Source organism: Ipomoea nil, unplaced genomic scaffold (genome assembly GCF_001879475.1).
Source record: "Ipomoea nil cultivar Tokyo-kokei standard unplaced genomic scaffold, Asagao_1.1 scaffold2759, whole genome shotgun sequence".
Taxonomy (NCBI): domain Eukaryota; kingdom Viridiplantae; phylum Streptophyta; class Magnoliopsida; order Solanales; family Convolvulaceae; genus Ipomoea; species Ipomoea nil.
This window is the reverse complement of record NW_017619187.1, coordinates 124,697-147,175: the sequence shown is the minus strand read 5'-3', so window position 1 is coordinate 147,175 and position 22,479 is coordinate 124,697. Positions and strand designations below refer to the sequence as shown.

Below are 22,479 nucleotides of genomic sequence, written 5' to 3'. Positions count from 1 at the left end.
TGCAATGAAGAAGATGAAGACCATTGACTCCAAGGCATATGAATGGCTAGTTGAAAAACACCCTTCAGAGTGGTCTAGGTCACATTTTAATACAAATGCACATTGTGATATCTTAGTAAATAACATTTGTGAGTGTTATAATTATGTTATTTTAGATGTTAGAGAGAAGCCTTTAATTAGCTGCCTTGAAATATCGAGGAAGAAAATTATGCATAGGCTGTATCAGTGTAGGAAAGAGGCATGGAAATGGACTGGCCCTATATGCCCTAGGATTGTGAAGAAAATAGCTCAGTATGAAAAACAAGCCAATGGGTATACAGTCATACAGAGTGATGACAACTTGTTTGAGACACGTGGGGTGATTTATAGTGAATTTGAGCAGCATGAAATAGACTTGGGTAGAATGACATGTACTTGTAGGAGTTGGGACTTGACTGGTATTCCTTGTAGACGCTATAAGTGCCATTTGGATGAAGCATGGTAAGGGTCCAGTCAATGACTATGTCCACCAATGTTATTTCACACAAACATACTTGAGGTCCTATGGAGGAAACATCAAGCCTATGGCAGGTCCTACTGAGTGGTCTGAAACTGATAGAAAGCCACCTCTTCCACCTGTATACACTGCCAAGCCAGGAAGACCCAAAAAAGGAAGAAACAAGGGAATTGATGAGATATCCACATCTGGGAAAAAGAAGGGGGTTGCTGAGGTATCCAAATCTGGGAAAAAAAAGGCAGGTGATGAGGTCTCCAATGATGGTATCCATTTGAAAAGGAGCCATGTGAAGATGCATTGTACCAAATGCAAGAAAGAAGGCCACAACAAAAGAAAATGCCCAGAAGATCCTGCTGTTAGGGAGAGATTGGTAAGTGTTATGGCTTTCAATTTTCTTATAGCTTATAACCTGTTTTAAATTTTCTTATAGCTTAAATTTAGTTATGATCCTGCTGTGATATTTCTGTCATAGGCCAATCCAAATAAAAGAGTTAGGGTAAAGGCTAAGAAACCTACAAACACTGAAGCTACACACAGTAAAGCTACACAGTCTGAAACTGCACAAGAAACAAGGCAAATGGTGGTTCCTACACTGCCTGATGCAACACTTGAAGATGAAGATGATAATTGGTTAGCAAACATTGATATTGATGCAGTGGTGTCTCAAGTGCTTCAAAACCAAACATTGCAACCACAAGTGAACGCTGAGGAAATACCAATTACAAGTCAGCCACCAACTCTTGGAGAAGAAGAAGATAGCCAACAAGTGAGTTAACCAACAAAGAAGAAGCTGCAAGCCAATGCAAGTCAAGGAAGGAAATATAACACTCGTGGCAAAGATGAAATCAAAATTCAAAAACACAAGTGATGATCCTATAAGCATTGATTAACAGTACTGTTTAAGTTATGTTTTTTTTGGTGGCAAAACTGCTGAATCAGTTAGACTAGACAGTTGTATGTTACTCTTTTTTGTATAGCAGTAACTTTGGCAGTTAAGTCTTAGAGCAGTAAACTCTTATTTTGGCACAATTGTATGTTACTTTGGCACAAATGAAATGGTTGCTCAATTGGCTTTTATTGTCCTACTATTGTGCTTAACTTATTGTTAAGGTTTCTTGACTAAACACACTCCAAACACACTTCAATACCATTCTGCTTACCTATACAGACAACAAAGACACTACAATAACATGGTGCTTAACTAAAGACTTCAAACACATTTCATTAAATGGTCCAAATCAGGTTACAACATTAATTGCCTAGAAGCATTTTGACAACTGCGATTGATTGAGAACTACATTTGCTAAACACATGAACTACGAATCCAATTGCAAAGATGATTACAATTGCGAATTTGCAACATTTATATTTCATAGACAGGACTACATTTGTCTTAGTAGCAACTTCTAGCATAGCCTTTAACTTCTCAATCTCTTCTTTGTCTCTATTTATCCTCTTCAAAAGTTCGGGTATTATACTGATTGCCCGTGAACACATTGGAGGATCTGCCCAATCAAAGAAACCACAACCGTTGCCTCCCTAAAACCACAAAAACAAAAAAACAAAAAAAACAAAAAAAAAACAAAAAAAAAAAAAAAACAAAACAAAATTGAATTTATAAAATTCAAATCTGGAAAAATGAAACTGAATTCAAAAACTTATAAATTCGATATTGCAAATTCTAAGATTACCTGACCGAATTCAGAGCATTGCCAAAACCTCCTACCCGGATTGCGATCTGTCCAAGACATTCGAAGCACCACTTGATTCCCGCACTGACACTCATGACTGTGTATGGAATCTCCAAAATTATATCTCCTCCTTGAAGTACTTGAAGAAGATGACATTGTTGCTCATGAAATTACTTGAAAAAGATGAAGAAGATGAACTGCTCTGAAGATTAAGGTTCGGTCGTTCGAAAGATGAGAGCTCGGTTAAATAATTGTAAAATGCATTAAAACGTACACATAAAGTCAAATGACTCTTTTGCCCTCCATTTTGACGTCTCAAACAGGAACAACAAATGGAAGGACCCTTGAAGGCCACTTTTCGCAACTCGGAGGATGACGCCCAGTAATTACAAAAATTAGGGACCATTGATGGCGATGCCACCAAACTCGAGGGACCATAGGTGGTATTTACTCATTTAAGTTATATTACATTCAATTACATAAATGCCTTCATAGAAAATGAAAATGTGTAAAAATGGTTCATTTTTAAAAATGTTTTGGTAAATTTACAAGTCTTTCTTTTTTCATAGCTCAAAATTTAATAAGATACTTTAGTAACAAAATAATAATAATAAAAATAAAAATAATAATAATAATAATAATAATAATAATAATAATAATAATTAAAACATGTTCAATCCACTGAAAAGTTGATTTTTCACTTTATAATTTAATTCTACCTTCTGATGGAATTGCTTCAATCCTACGAAAAGTGAAAAATTCACTTCTCGGAAAAATATCTCTGCGCAGTTCCCTGCTTCTAAAAACCTCATCCATTAGCTTATCTGCAAAATACCAAGTTCCCCTTTTTGTCCATCTAGTTTTACTCCTTGCCAACAAATCATTGAATGGGTGTGCCCATTCATGTGGTGGTCCTTTTGGACACAATCGTTAAACTGAACGGTCTAAGGGTAACCCCTTAAGTCAGAGCTGAGAAAACTTTAGAATAAGAAAAACCTAGTGAAAAAAACTTAGCTAAGGGAAAAAGAGTACAACCATAAGCGCTATATTTAGCTAGAGTGGAATTCCTACCACCCTTGCGAGAAATTCAACCCCCTCCATAAGAAATCTGATCACTTCTAACCAAATCCGTGGAAAATTCGACTACCTCTACAAGAAATTCGACCACTTAGAGGTGAGAGAGAACATAGGCCAACCCCCGAGAGGTGGTAGAGTAGATAATATATGTTGACCATTTGAAGCTGAAAGCTGACCACCGTGGTTGAAGGCCTACTACTAAGACCCAAGGCTGACCGCTGAGGTTGTAAGCCGACCATTGAGCACATCCTACAAAACTCAAAAACTAGTTAAATTAAAGGAAAACACACGAGGTGTGTACCTTCTTTATGAGCTCTAATCTTTAATACTTTGGAAACAATAGAATTAGAATGTGAGCTCTCCGACCGACCACCTAGCATGTTAGCCGACCACTGAGCATTTCAACATCCTGCAAAATTTAAGACATCAATTAAGTGGATCTTCGTGAGATGCGCCCCACTAAGTGGGTATTGTCCAGACCAATTAGTTTGCTTATCTTAAGTTAGTTGACCACTCCTAGTACGTGACAGTCCCTTAATATCTTGCTTCATATGTCCAAACCTGCAAGATTCAAATAAAACTAATAAAAATCAGCCAACCGTCTCGCATTCGAGGGGTGACTGACTACCAGGTAACCTCACTGTGAGGGGTGACTGATTGACTCCCGACCCTGCCATACACCAAGTGATTATTTAAGGCAGCATGGTCACACGGCACACAAGCCAGGACACCTACACGCTCACTTCGACGGCAAAGGTCGGACCTCCTTCCTGTGCTCCAAGTAATGTCTGCCGCCTCACGGAGATGAGTGCCTTAGGCCAACCACTATGCTCCGAGTGGTGCCTCCCTTATGTCCCGAGTGTTTTTTTTTTATTTTTTTTTTGCTGACCTCTTTCCTTTTTTTTTTTTTTTTTTTTTAATTTGAAGAATATACAATATACAATACACATGAAAAATAATAACCAATAAACCTCAAATATCCAATAATAAACCTCAAAAATTTGATTCCAAGTGGATTTATTTGGAGAGTGATTGTTGAGAGATGATTTTAATTGTTTAGGATTTAGGAGGGTGTTGGGAAGGATTTGCATGGTGGTGTTTTGATTAAGCTTTGAACTAATTTAGGCCATAGATCTTGAGTGAATTGCAGGGGTAAAGCAGAAGAAAACTGGGCAAACACTGAAACACGTACTGCCACTGGTACGCCCATCCCTTTGCCAGTACACATCCCAGGTAAAAAAAAAAAAAAAAAAAAAAAAATCAAAATCAAAATCAAATCACAACTTTTGCAGCATCTTTTTCTCTCCCTTATTTTCCTTCCCTCTCCCGTGACCCCTTTTCCCTGCCATATTCCTTACAAAATCTCCCATTATTCCCTCAATCTTCCCCCTTCCCAAAACATTCTCTTCCATTCTTTTCCACCTTCCTTCACCCCACACACACACTTTTTCTTTCATTTTTTTCCCAGTTCGAGCAGTGTATATACTGAGCAGAAATCTCCCTTCTTAATTTCCCCTTCAACTCTCCTAAGTAGCCAAGGTATGTTTCTCCTTTTTACTTCAATTTTTTCTGTGTTTGTGCTATGGTTCAGAATCTTGATTTTCTTTACTAGCATGCCCTTGATTGTTTAATCTATGCAATTCTTGTTTAATCTCTGCTATTTTTCACTTTTTCGTGCTTGCCACCTTGTTCCTTTGTGTTTCCTGTGACAATATTGCTTAGAATTGTGTAGTTTTCTTCTTTAAAAAAAAAAAATACTAGGCAGAAGGTTTCTGCAAGTGAAGGACAGCCGTCACTCAAACTTGTAAATTCTTTGGCTATCTTATATATATATATATTGCATATCTTTCTCAATAATTGGTGGTTTTAGTTTCCTCTTATAATAATTGTCATATTTTCTTGAAGATGAGAAGAACTAAACCGGTGGCACAACGAGAAGCTACAAAAACCCCACCAAACTTTGGAACGGACAATCTACATTTCAAAAAACCAAATTATGCTGCTAGATATATGCCGTACAAGCAGAAGTCCATTGCTTGAGTGCCCACAATTGACTTGAAGACACTAAAACCTGTGTAGGCTGGATACACTGATTGATGAATTGGTCACAATACCAGAATGGAGATACTTCTTGTTTGACCTTCAAGACAGGACTCACACTGACATGTTGCATGAAGCGTTGATCACAATGGAAGTGTTCCCTTTCACTCTTACCACTGCCCAGGCAATAACTTTCAAGTTGGGCAACATTAAGTTTGACTTTACTCGGGATGATATGTGCCGGTGCATGGATTTTGATGCTTTATAAGGATTATCTGAATCTAAAAGAATGCACGACACATTAATGCCCCTAATGAAGTGGGATTCTGGCATGATATAGCCGGAGGGGAAGTGGATTACTCCCGAAACACCAAATTTAAAAGAAGGGAGCATAAAGTCTTGCAATATATTGTTTCTCGTTCCATTTGTGCCAAGCATGGCACAACGAACATGATGTCCTAACCTAATTTTCTTTGTCTTTACGACATCGTTAAGAAGGAATCAGTTCATTTAGGTTATCTCATCGGAATGTTATTTCATAACCCGTCCAAGTCAAATGTTCACACTCTTTACATTGAGCCATTCTTGACTCGATTGGTAAGGGGTAGTGGGAAAGCGGTGAGAATCTCATGGAAGAGCCGAAGAGGAACATGCAGAATCTGATGATAATCAGTCTATGGGAGCAGCTGCGGGAAATTGAGATGGGGCATCCTCTGCAAGTATTTGTTGCAGAGGATGCTCCTTCTCAATTTCCCGCAGCTGCTCCCATAGACTGATTATCATCAGATTCTGCATGTTCTTCTTCCTCCTCATCAGTCTTTTGTCTCTTTCCTTTTTTCTTGCTTGACTCAGGTTTGAAAATGTTGAGAATGTTGCGTTCTGTGATCTTTTGTACTCCAACAGATGATGGCAATGAGATTCTCACCGCTTTCCCACTACCCTTACCAATCAAGTCAAGAATGACCCAATGTAAAGAGTGTGAACATTTGACTTGGACTGGTTATGAAATAACATTCCGATGATATAAAATAAATAAACCGATTCCTTCTTAACGATGTCGTAAAGGCAAAGAAAATCAGGTTGGTACATCCGGTTCGTTGTGTCATGTCTGGCACAAATGGAACGAGAAACAATATATTGCAAGACTTTATACTCCCTTCTTTTGAATTTAAATTTGGTGTTTCGAAAGTATTCCAGTTCCACTTCCCCTTCGACTATTTCATGCCAGAATCCACTTCATTAGGGACATTAGTGTGTCATGCATTCTTTTGGGATTCAGATAATCCTTGTAAAGCATCAAAACCCATGCACCGGCTCAAATCATCCAGAGTAAGTCAAACTTAGTGCTGCCCAACTTGAAAGTTATTGTTCAGGCAGTGGTAAGAGTGAAAGGAAACACTTCCATTGTGACCAACGCTTCATGCAACATGTAGGTGTGAGTCCTCTCTTGAAAGTCAAACAAGAAGTATCTTCATTCTAATGTTGTGACCAATTTATCAATCAGTGTATCCAGACCAAAAGGTTTTAATGCTTTCAAGTCAATTGTGGGCACTGCAACAATGAGCTTTTGCTTGTATTGGATATATCTAGTAGCATAGTTTGGCTCTTTGAAATGTAGGGCGTACGAGAGAGAGGAAGAAAGAAGAAAACTAACCCGGACTCGGTCGATTTGGGGTAGGGGGAGGGGGCCGATGGCCGAAAAAGGGGGGGAGGATGATTAAATAGGGGAAAAGGATAAGAGAGAGGATGCTAGTCTTCATTTTTGAAATTTGAATTGTTCTTGGGGAAGTGGGGAGGGATGATTGATGTGACTTGTGGGCTTTCCAAGGTTTTATAGGGGAGGAAGACAAGTCCTATTGGGACTCTATGATATTTTGAGGGGTCTTGTAGGAGGAGGAGTCTCTTTGCGATAAAAATCTATTTAAATCGCAATTGGGAAAATATGTTTGAGAATTTATTCTCCTCACACCTTGGTCATGCATTTGAAATATTATTGTAAATATTTACTTACATGATAAAACTCTCGGAGGACAGGTCAGAACATTGCTCGTGATTACTCTTCACGGACAACTTCTAGCAGCTCGGAGACTAATGATGGATATATTGAGAATAAGGTTGGTGCAACTCGTCCTGGAGGAACGGAGCAAAAAGGATTCGAGTAGACTCGGGATGAATCCCCGTGCTTGACCCAGGCCACTTAGGCCGAGCCCAACTTGGGTCTCGACCTAGGCCATAGTCGAGCCCTGGGCCTCGACCTAAGCCAGAGCCGGGCCCAATCAGGGCCTCGACGGGGGGCTCGGCTAGTCGGCTAGCAGCCTGTAGGCCCAGTCGCGGGACCAAGCATGGTCAAAACTCAAAATTGTTGCAACCGATCCCTCATTTTTAGGAGGGCGGTTAGGAAGCTTGTTATTATATATATCCTTATAATTGTCCCATTAGGACATATCTAATTCATGGTAAAACACACAATCCATTGTAATCATCTTACAACATACATCATACAAGATTTATCTCCGTGATATATGTCCTTGTCTTTCCGTATATTTATCTAGTTACTTTGTCATTTATCCTTATTATCCACTTATTCATTTCTATTTTATTTGGGTTTGATAATTATGACCACCGGATTAATTAAATCCATAAATGTTGCATGAGAAGCACGCCCTAGTTCTAAAAAAAACTTAAGCATACATATCGAGCTACTTGCTGGAACATCACCATATCTGGCCTTGTTAGACATGCGAGCAAGCCAAATCTGGATGGGGTTATTTGGAGCAGCAAAAACAAACAAACAAAAGCTAGAAAGGCATACTGCAAGCCAGAGCATATAATATATCCAATTAATGGCGTTGGATTTTTTGTTTCCCAGAAATGCAGAATTCGCCTCCAATATGATGAACAAATTAAACTCCCAACCATCCACAGAAACGCCCGCAAGAAACAATAACCACCCGCCAGTATATTGTATAAACAAATTAAGCTAATCAGCAAACATGTATATTGTATAAACAAATTAAGCTAATCAGCAAACATGCCTAAAATCCAGATTAATCAAAAAAACCCCAAATTGGAATGCAAAAGCATATAACCCTAATACACACGCCATGGAAGAACAAGCACAATAATCCAAACCCAATCAACAAAGAAGACAACAATTACAGCTACAAAGCAAAAATACACAACGCCGTCGGAAGAGGGAAAAAAGGGGGTGGAGGTGTACCTGGTTCGACTGCTAGAAACCCACGACGCCGTGTCGTTGAACGCCGATGGAGATCGCCGGCCATGGAGCACAAACACGATGCTACCAAGCAATAACAACGCACGGCTTCAACCCGAGGAGGATAACGACTGAGAACGAAGAAGATGGATTCGAAAAGGATAGCTAAAGGAGAATAATCACAGCCTTTAAATTAAATAATTAAATAGGCCAGATTAGATTACACATTCTCAGTACGTTCTTTGAACCCAACTATATAATATCTTTAAATTAAATAATTAAACGGACCAGATTAGATTACACATTCTCGGTACGTACTTTAAACCCAACTCTCTCTCTCTCTCTCTCTCTCTCTCTCTCTCTCTCTCTCTCTCTCTCTCTATATATATATATATATATATATATATATATATATATATATATATATATATATATATATATATATATATATATATATATATATATATATATATATATGTGGAAAAATGACGAGTTTTGTCCTTGAGTTATAATGATAGTGACGACTCAGTCCATGAGTTATGACAGTATCCATTTTTAATCTCTCAGTTATGAGCGAAGTGACGCATGTGGCCCTGATTATTAAAACTGACGGAAAAATTAAAAAATATTTAAAAATTTGAGGGGTAAAGTAGGAATTTCACATTTTATTCACTTTCTTGTATTGAAACAACTTTTGCAACATTATTTTCAATTTCCTAACATTCTATTTTAAGGTTCTTCAATTCCAAAAACAATTCAATAATCTTCGTTTGACTTGTTAGTAACCCGAGTGTTGTATAAGGAACTTGTGACTCAGTACAAACAAGAGAACATTTTATCATTGTCTTCAAGCATGTAAAGCATATCATCCTAAAAGTTTCTGATTTCCCTTATTAAACATAATGATAATCAAACTATAACTTTTGAAATACAAGAAGATATCAAATTTCTCAAGTTATTTTTATGGCTGCAAATTCACTAAGGGAGTAACTTGAAATTTTTAGTACGTAAAATTCTTTCGTAAGCTCTACAGTAACTTAATCAAGAATTGTATATCATAACAATATATGAAAATTATATTATATACATATCCATCACGTCCTTTGTCTTCTTAAAAATCAGAGTAATGAATGAGGAACCTAAGACTCAGTTATGAAAATTCTAAAAATTTTTGTAACTTCTAAAAACGATTATTAACTAGACTACTGTATATGAAAAAAAATTTACATACTAAAAATCTTAAATTATTCCGTTGGTGAATTTATCATAAAACCCAACCTGAAAATTTTGACATCATTTTGTATCTCAAAAGTTCTAGTTTGATTACATTTATTTCTTAGTAAAGAAAATTGTAAATTGATAGGATAGTGTGTTTCACACGTATGAAAACAATGATCAAGTGTTTCTTTATTTGTGCTAAGTCTTAAGTTTGTTATATGAGAGCCATGTTCCTAACAATTCATACAAAATTTATTGAAATGCTTTTAGAATTGAACAATCTTGAAATAAAAGGCTAAGAAGTGAAAAATAATGTTGTGAAATTGGTTTTGATATAAAAAGGAGAATAAAATGTGAAATTCCTACTTTACCCCTCAAATTTTAAATATTTTTTAATTTTTCCGTCAGTTTTAACGGTCGGGGACCAAATGCGCCACTTTGTTCATAACTGAGGAACTAAAAATAGATACGGTCATAACTCAGGGACTAAGTATATATATATATATATATATATATATATATATATATATATATATATATATATATATATATATATATATATATATATATATATATATATATATATATATATATAGCCGGATTTTAGGCTGTGCAAAATAGGCAACAACATAAGGCCTTAAATTTTAGAACGCCAATATTTATTGTTGACCTAGCTATTTAAGAAATAAAAAAAATCTATAATTAGTCCTAAAAGTCATCAATTTTTTCCCAAATCACTTACCTCTCATAATAATTAGGACCTAATTAATTGTGCATGACAAAATCATTAACTAATTAGTAGGGCCTCATTTATTTATAAGAACGAAACCACAAAAATAAAAAAACTGACCCTGTCAATATATATATATATATATATATATATATATATATATATATATATATATATATGAAATGTAGAAATACATCAAAAAATACACAATACATCCAAAAAAAAATACATCATATAACTTCACACCCCTAATGTTGCATTTTCGAACACTATGTAGTGCTTTTATTCATACCTAATGGTGTATTTTTGGTGATACGTACATAATTGTGTCTTTTTTGTGTGCATTTTCTAACGTTGATGGTGTATATTTGCAGAACTATTGGTGTGGTCGCACCTGAACTCAACTATATATATATATAGTGGTGATAGAAATATAGAAATAAAGTGTTGCATGTCTTTAATATAGAAAAATAGTTTTTATTTTATAATTTTATAATTAAAAATTATTTTTTGGACCAAATATAATTAAAAAAAATTATAATTAAAAATTATTAAAATATTACTATAATTTGTCGACTATTTTCAAAGAATTGAGGAATAACACTAATAACATTCTCATCAATACATTTTGGTGTGGTTTTTGAGAAAGTCATGCCGGTGTGGATGAAAAAGTGATAGGAGAGAAAATAAATGAGGTTTTTGCATTAAAGACTTGGGTTTTTGTCTCCATATTGGAACCCACCAAGAAAGAAAGAAGAGAGAAGGAAATGCACCTCGCGTGAGACGCAAATCTCGCGCTTGCCCGTAAATTTTTTCTTTTTTTTTTTTGTGTAATTTTATTTTATCATATTTTGTTTTTGTTTTTTTGTTTTTTTTTTTTTTTTCTTTTTCACTCCCCTCCCATTTTCTATTTTCTAATCACACCTTTCAAAACTTCTCTCCAAGAACGTTTTAACCTCAAGTCTGACTTACAATATAGAATTCTCTACTTTTATTAATTGTAAATAGCTATTTCCCAGTATTAAAGACAACACTTTGATTCCTATCTACCTCTATATAAATGTCCATCCATCTCTTCACCATCACTGCATCACACTTTCTTGCCCAGTTCTTTCACTTCAATTCGCAGCACACAAAACCTTTCCAATATCTTCGTTTCTGCGTTTCAATTATATTCTTCTTGTGGCTGGTGATCAGAACCCTCTTCCATCATGAAATCAAACGCCAATTCTATACATACTATGCTCAGTCAAGAGACAAATCTGCTGTGGATTAGGCAGCATCATTGCGAGTGGAGAATCAGAAATGCATAAAATTATTGATGGTCCTATCCCAACTGAGCTTTTGATGTGTATTTATTTTAAATTTTAGTTATGTTATTTTTTTTTTCTTGACCTTGCAAGACTTAGTTTTTTTTATTAGTGTGTTTTGATTTTTGTTTTTGAATCTTATCACGTTCAAACCTCCCATCTTCTCTATTTTTCGCTATTCCTTCTGAGCTTAGATCCAATGTAAACTAGCAATTGCAGTGTTTATATTGTTGCTTAAAAAAAAAAATATTGTCCCTTCTCATCTTTCTAAGCAAAATTTATACATTTAAGATTTTGCATTGGGTCATTCAGTGTGCATTAGTTAAAAACTGAGAGTTGGAGAAATTCAACCCTTACTTTGTGAAACAATGTTGTACGAACTACTAGGTCTATGTTTCAATTTTTGTTGATGAAGCACGAGATCAAAAAAAAAATTATGTGCAAATTTTTATAGGAGTACTAAACGAAATCAAGATATCGTAGAGTAGTCCCAAAAAAAAAAAAACTGAATAAGAAAATGGCCTTGGTTGTAGCATTTTGATGACATGAAATTAGAAAATATTATTTGGATTTTCTTGAATATATATTGGAAGCCGTATGATGAAGAAAGAATTTGTTAGAGTTTTCGGGAGAATACACTTTATTTGTATTTATTGATTGTAGTATAAAGTTCATATACACAATTATAACCATATCTAAGATCACCATAAGCATCCCTTGAATCATGGGATTCTCATTAAAAAATCAACATAATGATTATTTCCTTTAACGTGTGTCCTCAAGTTAGGGTGAAAATGTAGACATTCTTGAGTAGGGATCTCTAAAAATATCTACAATTGAAAAGATAACAGAATAAATTGAGCTATAAATATTTCTATAACTTCATTTCACAAATAAAATGGTAGTCAAGCTAGGGATGGTAACGGAACGGGGTGGGAGTGGAAACCTTGCGATTCCCCGCGCCGTTTTTGAATGAAAAGATAAATATATTGTTCAAATGTTATGTTAAATTGTTAAGACTTGAATCCTTAAACAAAGTCAAAATACATAAATAGATTAATAGAACTAAAATGTTCAAACTCCAAAAGTCTTAAATATCCAAAGTTCCAGACATATATACATAATCACAAAATAGTTCCAAACATAAATACATAATCACAGAATGTCCAAATATTTAAATGGTTTCAATGTCCTCCAAACATAAAAACCCTTTTTTTTCATTAGAAGTTATTGATCCTCAATTCTCAACTTCTCAAGTAGTCAAGTCGACAACTCTTCATTAATAACCTGAAAAATAATAATAAATTGTATATTAGTTGAACTTTTAAACGATATATATAATTTAATAAATACCTCTAAGGTTCTAATTCATGAGTAAGGAATAGATCTTCATCAATTTCATACTCCTCCGGATGCAGTTAGCTACGAATATTATGTTAGTATTGTAAATTAAAGAATAATCAATTAAAAATAATTAATTCAAATAAAATTTCTTACTTTCAAGCAATCAATTTTGAGAACACATTAATGCCTCCAAAATGTTTGGATAAAGTTTACTACTATACAATGAAGCGGCTACTATTAGTACTGAAAGCAAATTCGATCTGAAACAATAATAGAAACTGAAATAGCTAATATATCCTTGACAACGTAACCTTAGTCAAGGTTGGATTCACCCGAGATGCTTACAGGTTAGTTGTTTGTACTGCTGCATTAAAAGAAACTCTTGCTTTCAATTTTCTATTTTTCTAGAGCATTTTTTAATGCAAGCATGTTGCACACCTGAGATGATAGTGTTTTTCCACTTTCTTGTGATATAACAGATATCATTATCATTAATGATGACCAAGCTAAGCAACTTGGTACCACAGATCATCTTTGTCAAATAAACCGCTTATTACTACGTCAAAAGGTATAGCTAGTAGTAAAAACATAACTTTATTTTCTTATACTTACTGTTTGCGTAATAGTCAGTGCCGCATTTTAATTGCAAGATATGAGATTCGTCTCTCCATGCCGCTGCCCAACGATCTGATCTATAATAATGTTCAATCACTTCTTGCTAATGGTAAGGTTATAGATTCTTTGTTTGTTTTATTATCCTTAGAACATGTAACTAGAAACATGACATCCGTATATCATAGAACACAATCTATATTGCAAGGTAGACTATTAATAGACAAACTTATTTTTAGTACTAGTTTTTACACGCACATTATGCGACTGATGTAATGCTCAATGTTTATATTTAAATAGGTAATTTCAAATATATCAATGGAAGATTATATATAAGAAGTTCATTATAGTTGGCATTAAAAATAATGTTTGCACTTTTTTTAAAAAAAATAATTTTCTAAATACTTATTGTAGTTAGTATGTTATTATGTAGTAGATACTACTTTTGGTTGGAATTACTCTATGGAAGTCATTTAGATACTATTCTACATTTACCAGGATTATGTGGTCTAATGGTATCCGGGTTGGACTTTTATTTGGAAGGTTATGAGTTTGAGCCTCAGTGGAGGCGTTATTGGTTGGTTCTTTGTGTTTCAATAGGTTCTAGGAAAATGTCTTCCTAGCTTTTTAGTCGAAAGACATTTTTTGAATTCTTTATTTTCCATCTCTCTTTCCTCTCTTCTTTTTTAAGTTAAGTTAGTTTTCTGATTATTATTATTACCACCATCACAACCACCAAACCATCACAATCACCATCACTACCACTAACAAAACCAACACCACTGGCACAACCATCACCACCACCGCCACTACCACACCACCACCACCACATATTATTATTATTATTATTATTATTATTATTATTATTATTATTATTATTATTATTATTATTATTATTGTTATTATTATTATTGTTATTGTTATTATTATTATTATTATTATTATTATTATTATTATTATTATTATTATTATAACAAATAATATGTTGATTTTCAAGAAAATGAACCAAACAAAAAAAATGCAATTTTTTACCTTTTAGTCAAACAGAAAAAGATAGATTTCTGATATTCAACCAAACACTAGAAAATTAAAATATTTTTTTAAAATGAGTCATTTTCTAGAAATCATTTTTCATAAAACATTTTTTTGGTTTCCAAATAGCCTTAAGGTTTGGAGGACGTTTTGGTTCATTTTTTAGTATACTACAAGTTCATTTGTAGTGTACTACCTAAAAATGAACTTATAGTATATTATACTAAAAATGAATTTACATTATACTAAAAATAAACATATATCAGTAGTTCAGCTTAGGGCTGGGTATTTCGCTTCGGGTTATCCAAACCGAATCGGACCGGACCGAATTGAACCGAACCGGTTTTGAACTCTTAATCATTTCATTTTAGTGGACAATATCTACAATTGAAAAGATGATAGAATAAATTGAGCTATAAATATTTATATTTCTATAACTCCATTTTCACAAATAAAATGGTAGTCAAGCTCAATAGGGATGGCAACGGGACGGGATGGGAGTGGGATTCCTGCGATTCCCCGCGCCGTTTTTGAATGAAAACATAAATATACTGTTCAAATGTTATGTTAAATTGTTAAGACTTGAATCCTTAAACAAAGTCAAAATACATAAATAGATTTTTTTTTGAAGGTACATAAATAGATTAATAAAACTAAAATGTTCAAACTAAAATAGTGGACTTTCACCAAAATCGAACCGAACTCTATTGTTAAACCAAATGGTTTACTTTTTTTAAAACCGAAAAACCGAAACTGAAACTGAAACCGAAAAAAAAAAAACAAAAAAAAAAACAAAAAAAAAAACAAAAACTGAACCGAAACCCGAAATGTTCAGCCCTAGTTCAGCTATGATGTATAGTGTAGGGCAAATTATTGTGTGGACCATGGTCCATACAATGTTACGTGGACCATAACAAAATGTACATTATTTTTGTACTGAGTGTATATTATACAATATAATGTACACTCAGTACAAAAATAATGTACATTCCCTAAATACAATGTACATTATTTTTGTACTGAATGTACATTATTTTTGTATTGAATGTACATTATTTTACAGTATACAAAAATGGTCCCACAACTTGTGTAGACCATGTCCACACAATAATGATTACAAATATTATTGTGTGGATCATACTATCAAATAATGTATATTTAATACACAAATAATATACTTTTAATATATTAAAAATGTATATTGTATTCAAGAAAAGTACATTATTTGTGTATTGAATATACATTATATTGTATAATGTATATTCAGTCCACGAATAATGTACTTTTAATATATTAAAAATGTATATTTTGTTATGGTCCACAGAACACTATGTGGAGCATGGTCCACACAATAATTTTCCTAATATTTGTCAACTTACTACATGGTTTTAGATGTATAACCGACAGTTTAACCGAAGTTATATGAATTGTATGGCCCAATGCCCTTAGCCCATTTAAGTCCAATTCTTTATGAACAATCGTTATGCTGTGCAGCATGGTGCACACGGTTGCAAAATGACGCCGTTTTATTTATAAAAAAAAAAATCATTCGAATTGTTGTTAACGGCGTTAGGCGGTTCCCTTTCATATTCAAACAATAGGATATATTCATAATTTCATACCTATATATTTACAATTACATAACTATATATTCATAATTTGACAACAGTATATTCAGAAATAATAATTACACATTCATAATTTCATATCCATATATTCATAATTTCACAACTAGACATTCATAATTACATAACTCCATAATCAGAATTCTGAAAGTGCTTGTTCACAGAGAATTATATCCATAATTGCATAACTACACATCTATAATTTCAAAACTATATATCCATAATTTCAAAACTATATATCCATAACTTCATAACTATATATTCAGACTTGCATAACTGTATATTCATAATTACACGTCGATTGGAGTTTTTGTAAAAAAAATAAATAATAATAATAATAAAAAAATTGATTGGTGGAGTTAAACGGTGTCACTAATGGCATCGTTACTCCATCACAGTAAACGGTGTCGTTTTGACGTCCAACTTTAAACAAACAAAAAAAAAATCAAAATTGCATAACTACACATCCATAATTTCATAACTATACATCCAGAATTGCATAACTACACATCCATAACTTCATAATTATAAATCCAGAATTGCATAACTAAACATCCATAATTTCATAACTATACATCCAGAATTGCATAACTACACATCCATAACTTCATAACTATAAATCCATAATTGCATAACTACACATCCATAACTTCATAACTATACATTCAGAATTGCATGCTTAACAACACATCCATAACTTCATAACTATACATTCAGAATTGCATAACTACACATCCATAACTTCATACATAACTATACATTCAGAATGTGAAATTATAACTTCATAACTATACATTCATAATTGTATGCATAATTACACATCCATAACTTCATAACTATAAATCCAGAATGTGAAATTATAAAATTATGAACATATATTTACATAACTAACGGCAATCGAAAATAATTTTTTTTTATTTAAATAAAACGACGCTGTTTTTGCATCTATGTGCACCATGCATGATGCACACAGATGCCGTATAATTTGCCAAAATCAACTCAATAAGTCGGTGACAGAAACGAGCTAGCCCAATATTTTGAGCTATTTAAGGCATTCTTTATTACATAAGTAATGTGTATATATATATATATATATATATATATATATATATATATATATATATATATATATATATATATACATATACGAGTTTATATGTAAGCTTATTCTTGTTTTGTTTTTTTTTTTCTTTTTTATTTCAAAATTTTAAATAAAATTTTATTAAATATATTAATAAGTTTATTACAAAATAAAATATTTTTATGAAAATAAATAATGAAAAATAAAAACTTATTATAACTATATATTATATTATAGTGTAATTATATTAATTATTTTTAGTACACACATAATTGCTTTTTTGTTTCTTTAATTTCTTTAATACGTTTCAATTTGGCCAAATAAGTGTTTGGGAAATTGGCAAAAATATAATTAGCCATTTTTATCCATGAGGGATTCACTAATGATTTAATATAGTCTATGAATATTTAGATGCTCGTAAGTGAGTAGATTAATTTTGTATAGTTACATACTCAAAATAATTAATGAATGAATATAATGTGAGATTAATTATATTCTAAGTGTGCCCATGATGTTGAGAAAGTAGATGGGAATAGGTTTTGCCCCATGTTGAAGAATAATGTCAGTGTAGACTAATATGAAAGAAATTGCACTCTTAACAATTATATTAAAATGCATTATAAAAACTTCTATATTTATTAATAGAAAATGGTTCCCACCCCTACAATTACGACTCTTGAATTAAAAAAAAAAAACAAAATAAAACAAAAATAATTTACTTTCATTAATTAATGGTAAATTAGTTAACCCCATCATGAGTTAATAAGTTACATTAGGGCACAATAATTGTAGTAATTTCCAAAAAAAAAAAAAAAAAAAAAAAAAAAAAAACTTTGGAGTAATAATGGTCATTAAACAACTAGAGATTGTTAAGTATAGTGTTAAATATAGTATCTACCAACCAATTTTGAAACTCACACACTACTAACCAAAAGTCAAGTACTTTAACCACTTTAAAGGAAAATTAAAGCCAAAGTCAAATATTAATGTTGCTTATCCATTCACATCCAAATTTTCACTTTTAGTAAGTCATCGCGGTGGAACTTTAGGCAGTATTTGGGAGAAAAGATCAAAGTTCAAACTTTGGTAACACCAGTGTGGTGATTATGCCTAAAGTGGACGGATCCCTTGTGCGCACCAACATTTGATCCTATTTGATAAGCCATTGTGTCACCGTGATGGTAAAATCCTTCATCCATTAGTCTTCAGAAACTGTTTTTTAATTCCATGGCAGAAGTTGCATTGTATGATACTATGATAGAGAAGTTTTGTATAGTTATTGAGTAAATAAACGGGGAAAACAAAATAAGATATTTGTACTTGTAACAAATTTTGTACAATTTAATTTTTTTTTGTTTGTGTGTGTTTTTTGTTAACTTTTAATTCGTCGGTCAATGGCTATGTTTGGCAAACCTAGTTGAAAAGGTAGCTGAAAGCTTAAAAGAAGCTGAAAGCTGAAGCTATAAGTTAGAAGTTGAAAACTGAAGAGCTCTTAGTGTTTGGTAAAATTAGCTTTTTGAAACGCTACTTAAGGTAGCGTTCTAAAATAAGCTCTTATTTTAAACTACGAGCTTATTTTGAGAACATTACCGAACAGAGCTTATAACTTATTAGTAACTTAAAATAAGTTATAAGCTTCGTCAAACAGAGCCCTGATTATCTTGAACGTATTGTATGAATTTCAGCTAATAGGAATGGATGACTCAAACAATTTATTAGTTAGGTTTAAAAGGGAAAAAAAAATCATTTCAACTGGGTTATGAAATAACAAATAGTGTAATGCATATTTAAAAACATTAATGTATTTTGGTTAGGGTTGGCCCAGAGCATGTGCCAATTGAACACTCGCACAGTTGCACAGGGACACCAATTTTTATACTACCACAAATATAGGATACTGTGATTGGAATATTTCAATTTTTCGTTCATTTTTCCAACAATGTAGATTTGGCGTTGAATGAACTTGAATATGGCAAAGTTATTGATCTTGATCTTAAATTTAAAGCTTTGTCTCTCACTGGTCAACTAGAAAGTATTTGATAGCAATTTCACTTAGCTTGTAGAAATTTTGTGTAAAAAATGACCGACACTTCATTACATTTAATTTGAATGGAGGTATTTATAGATTCTATTAATTTTTTCGTTGAAGTGAGAGAAGCAAAATTCAAACGGGTAGTCTTTATCTCTTGTGTAATGATCAGTGATTATGGCGTGTTAAGTTGCCCATGTCAGATTTTTCAGTTGTTACTTCACTTTTAGTTCTTGAAATTTTGACATTTTAACTTGCTTTTTATCTTGACCAATTTTAAAAAATCTATCTCGACGTATGTACCTATATAGTATATACATTGAAATCTTGGTAATAACATTCTCTTTGATAATCATGCAATTGGAATATGCTCAATCACTTTACTGACAATGTCATTGTGCGGATTGTATTGCAGTTGTCCAGATGGTAACTATGTCATTTATCAGATTAAACTTTGGGGTGTTTGTGTTTTATGACTTTAACTACAATAAGCTCCTCGAACAACCTTTTGGATTGGATGCTTTACTTAAAGTCTACCCAATTACCATGAAGCTTAAATTAACTATTCGGTTGATTTACCTTTCGTGAGTCCTTATTCAATGAAGCCATTGAACCATTCAGTTATAATACTATTCGGCCCTTCCATTTTTTGGTATTTGTATCTTCCGTGTCTTCAACTCTTCGATTTTGAACTCTTCGGCTATTGGCCATTCGCTAAATTTACTTCTCAGATCTTCAAACTATTAGGTCCAAAAAAAAAATTCGTTTAGTTCTACTTTGTAGATTGAACTATTTTTCGGGTGATATAGTCGTTCCTTAGTAGAACTTTGTAGATGTTACAATGAGTAAAATACTAAGTATAAAAATATATAAAGAGTTAGGGACCTAATTTCTTAGTACGTTTGGCATTAATCAAAATCTAATACTCCGTACAAATAGTTCCTAACACTTTCATAAAGAATAATATATATATATATATATATATATATATATATATATATATATATATATATATATATATATTTGAAAATTACACGCTAGAGTTAAAATTGATCGTTGACACTTAAATTTTGATAAATATTGATTATTTATCAATATTAGTATATTTGAATATATTTATGGATAATATTGATATTATCTAATTTGTTAATTAGATAATATCAAAAGAGTTTGAGTTTATCAAAACTCTTCTATCCTACAACTATAAATAGGACCTTTCATTTCTATGTACAGATCCTAGGAAAAATTCATAGAAACATCAAGCTTATTCAGAGATCACAATAAAAATGTGATCCTGAAAGTAAAAGCCCCTCTTCTAATCCAATCGTGCCTGTTGATCCAAACCTCCATTGAAGACAAGCTATACAAGTTCTTCTTTGCCCTTCAATGGTGGAGTGTTCAAGGCATCCAATTGAACAATCAGAGGACAACACGAAGCTCTTTTACACACAACGCATTGATAGTTGACATGTAACCCAGAATTTTGAATATTAATATATTTTATTCAATTTTCTTTGTTCACAAATTGGCACGTCCAGTGGGACAGCTCTGTCTCTCATCTCTTCATATAGATACATACCATTCAACCGGTATGGGGGCAAACTCCATATGAAATTTGAAATGGAGGAGGCTAAATGATACTCCTTGACACGAGTTAAAACGGCTTCATATCCTTTAAGGCTCCTTGGCACGAGTTGAAAAGGCCTCATATCCTTCAAGATACTCCTTGGCACAAGTTGAAACGGCTTTATATAAAGTTGTAGTGTTGAGACTTCCTTGCACTACATACTTTCGAGTGGTATATGCTCTAAAGTAGCGTACAAGCATGTCTCGAGGGGACATTTGTTGACGCTTAAATTTTGATAAATATTAATTATTTATCAATATTAGTATATTTGAATATATTTATGGATAATATTGATATTATTTAATTTGTTAACACGGAGATCTTTTACACACACCGCATTGAGATTTTTTGAATATTAATATATTTTATTCAATTTTCTTTGTTCACATTGACAAAAACAAAAGTACAAAACTGAATCTCACTCCCTTTCTTCCTAAATCCGGATCTGTTTTGTCACTAATCATATTAGATAATACAAAACTAGTTTAGCAAATTTTAAGGAAAAGAAAAATATAGTTATAGCATGCTTACCACATGTATTTTGAAGTCATGTGTTTTCAATTGCTGAACCTACTACTCCAAGGTTTTGTTTTTTGTTTTTTGTTTTTTTTTTTTTTTGTTTTTTTTTTTTTTAAAGATCTTTCACATTTGCAGCCGAAATGAAAGTATGAAACATTAGATTGGTATCCTCTTGAATTCCAACGTCTACCTTCTCTGACAATCACCCTTATATTTATCAACCAACCTAACAACTCTTATCAAATTAAAACAAAATTGTGTGGTGGAAATAAATTGTACTTAATACATTGACTAATTCATATATCTTAATTTTGTTTATATAAATAAGTATAATAAATTTTTATTTAAATGATATTTTGTGCAATAAAGTTGTGAATTAATTAGACAAAATTGTTTTCGTTGAACATCTCTATCTAATAAAGAAGGCTTAGCTTAATGGTTCATTAGACCATATTTGGAATGAGAGACCAATGTTTGAATTTCGACGGCGACAATATGAGGATTATGTCTAAAGTGGACAAATCCTTTGTGCGTACCAGTATTATTTGCCCTGTCTGAGCCATTGAGTCAGAGTGATTAAGCCCTTGGGGTTGGGGATTCAACCTCAATGTACCAAAGCAGAGAAAAGAAAGAGAACCAATGCAAAGGCAGGAAATAGGATGAAAGAACAAAGAAAACATTGAGGAAAACAATTACTTTGATACAAATATCCAAAAAAATTAATTTGTATTCTAAACACCCTTAACATTTCTAACTTCTTGTGCAGTTTTTTCCCCTTAGAGAATCTATCTTTTCACTCTAATTACTTGAGGGAACAAATGGGGAATAATC

The 22,479-nt window shown here is 32.7% G+C and overlaps 1 protein-coding gene across 2 annotated transcripts; it reads right to left on the bottom strand.

Moving 5' to 3' along the window:
• Positions 1 to 1,693: 1,693 nt before the first annotated feature.
• LOC109156721 lies at positions 1,694 to 8,660 on the bottom strand. 2 transcript variants are annotated; one of them, XR_002050105.1, is made up of 3 exons: positions 8,525 to 8,660; positions 2,188 to 3,825; positions 1,694 to 2,035 (listed from the first exon to the last, which is right to left on the bottom strand). XR_002050105.1 is itself a non-coding variant. In XM_019304556.1 (3 exons), exons 2-3 carry the CDS (start codon positions 2,341 to 2,343, stop codon positions 1,748 to 1,750), a joined length of 444 nt encoding a protein of 147 aa, XP_019160101.1. In that variant the 5' UTR covers positions 2,344 to 3,673; positions 8,525 to 8,646; the 3' UTR covers positions 1,694 to 1,747. The 2 variants fall into 2 exon arrangements, 1 of the variants encoding a protein (XP_019160101.1); XM_019304556.1 differs by having other exon boundaries at positions 2,188 to 3,673; positions 8,525 to 8,646.
• Between the last annotated feature and the right edge of the window lie 13,819 nt (positions 8,661 to 22,479).

Bases quoted from the DNA above. Each gene is read 5' to 3' on its own strand.
- LOC109156721 (XM_019304556.1), bottom strand. From the start codon at position 2,343: ATGTCATCTTCTTCAAGTACTTCAAGGAGGAGATATAATTTTGGAGAT. The intron at 2,036-2,187 runs GTAATCTTAGAA...TTGTGGTTTTAG, and splicing joins AATGCTCTGAATTCGGTCAG to GGAGGCAACGGTTGTGGTTT.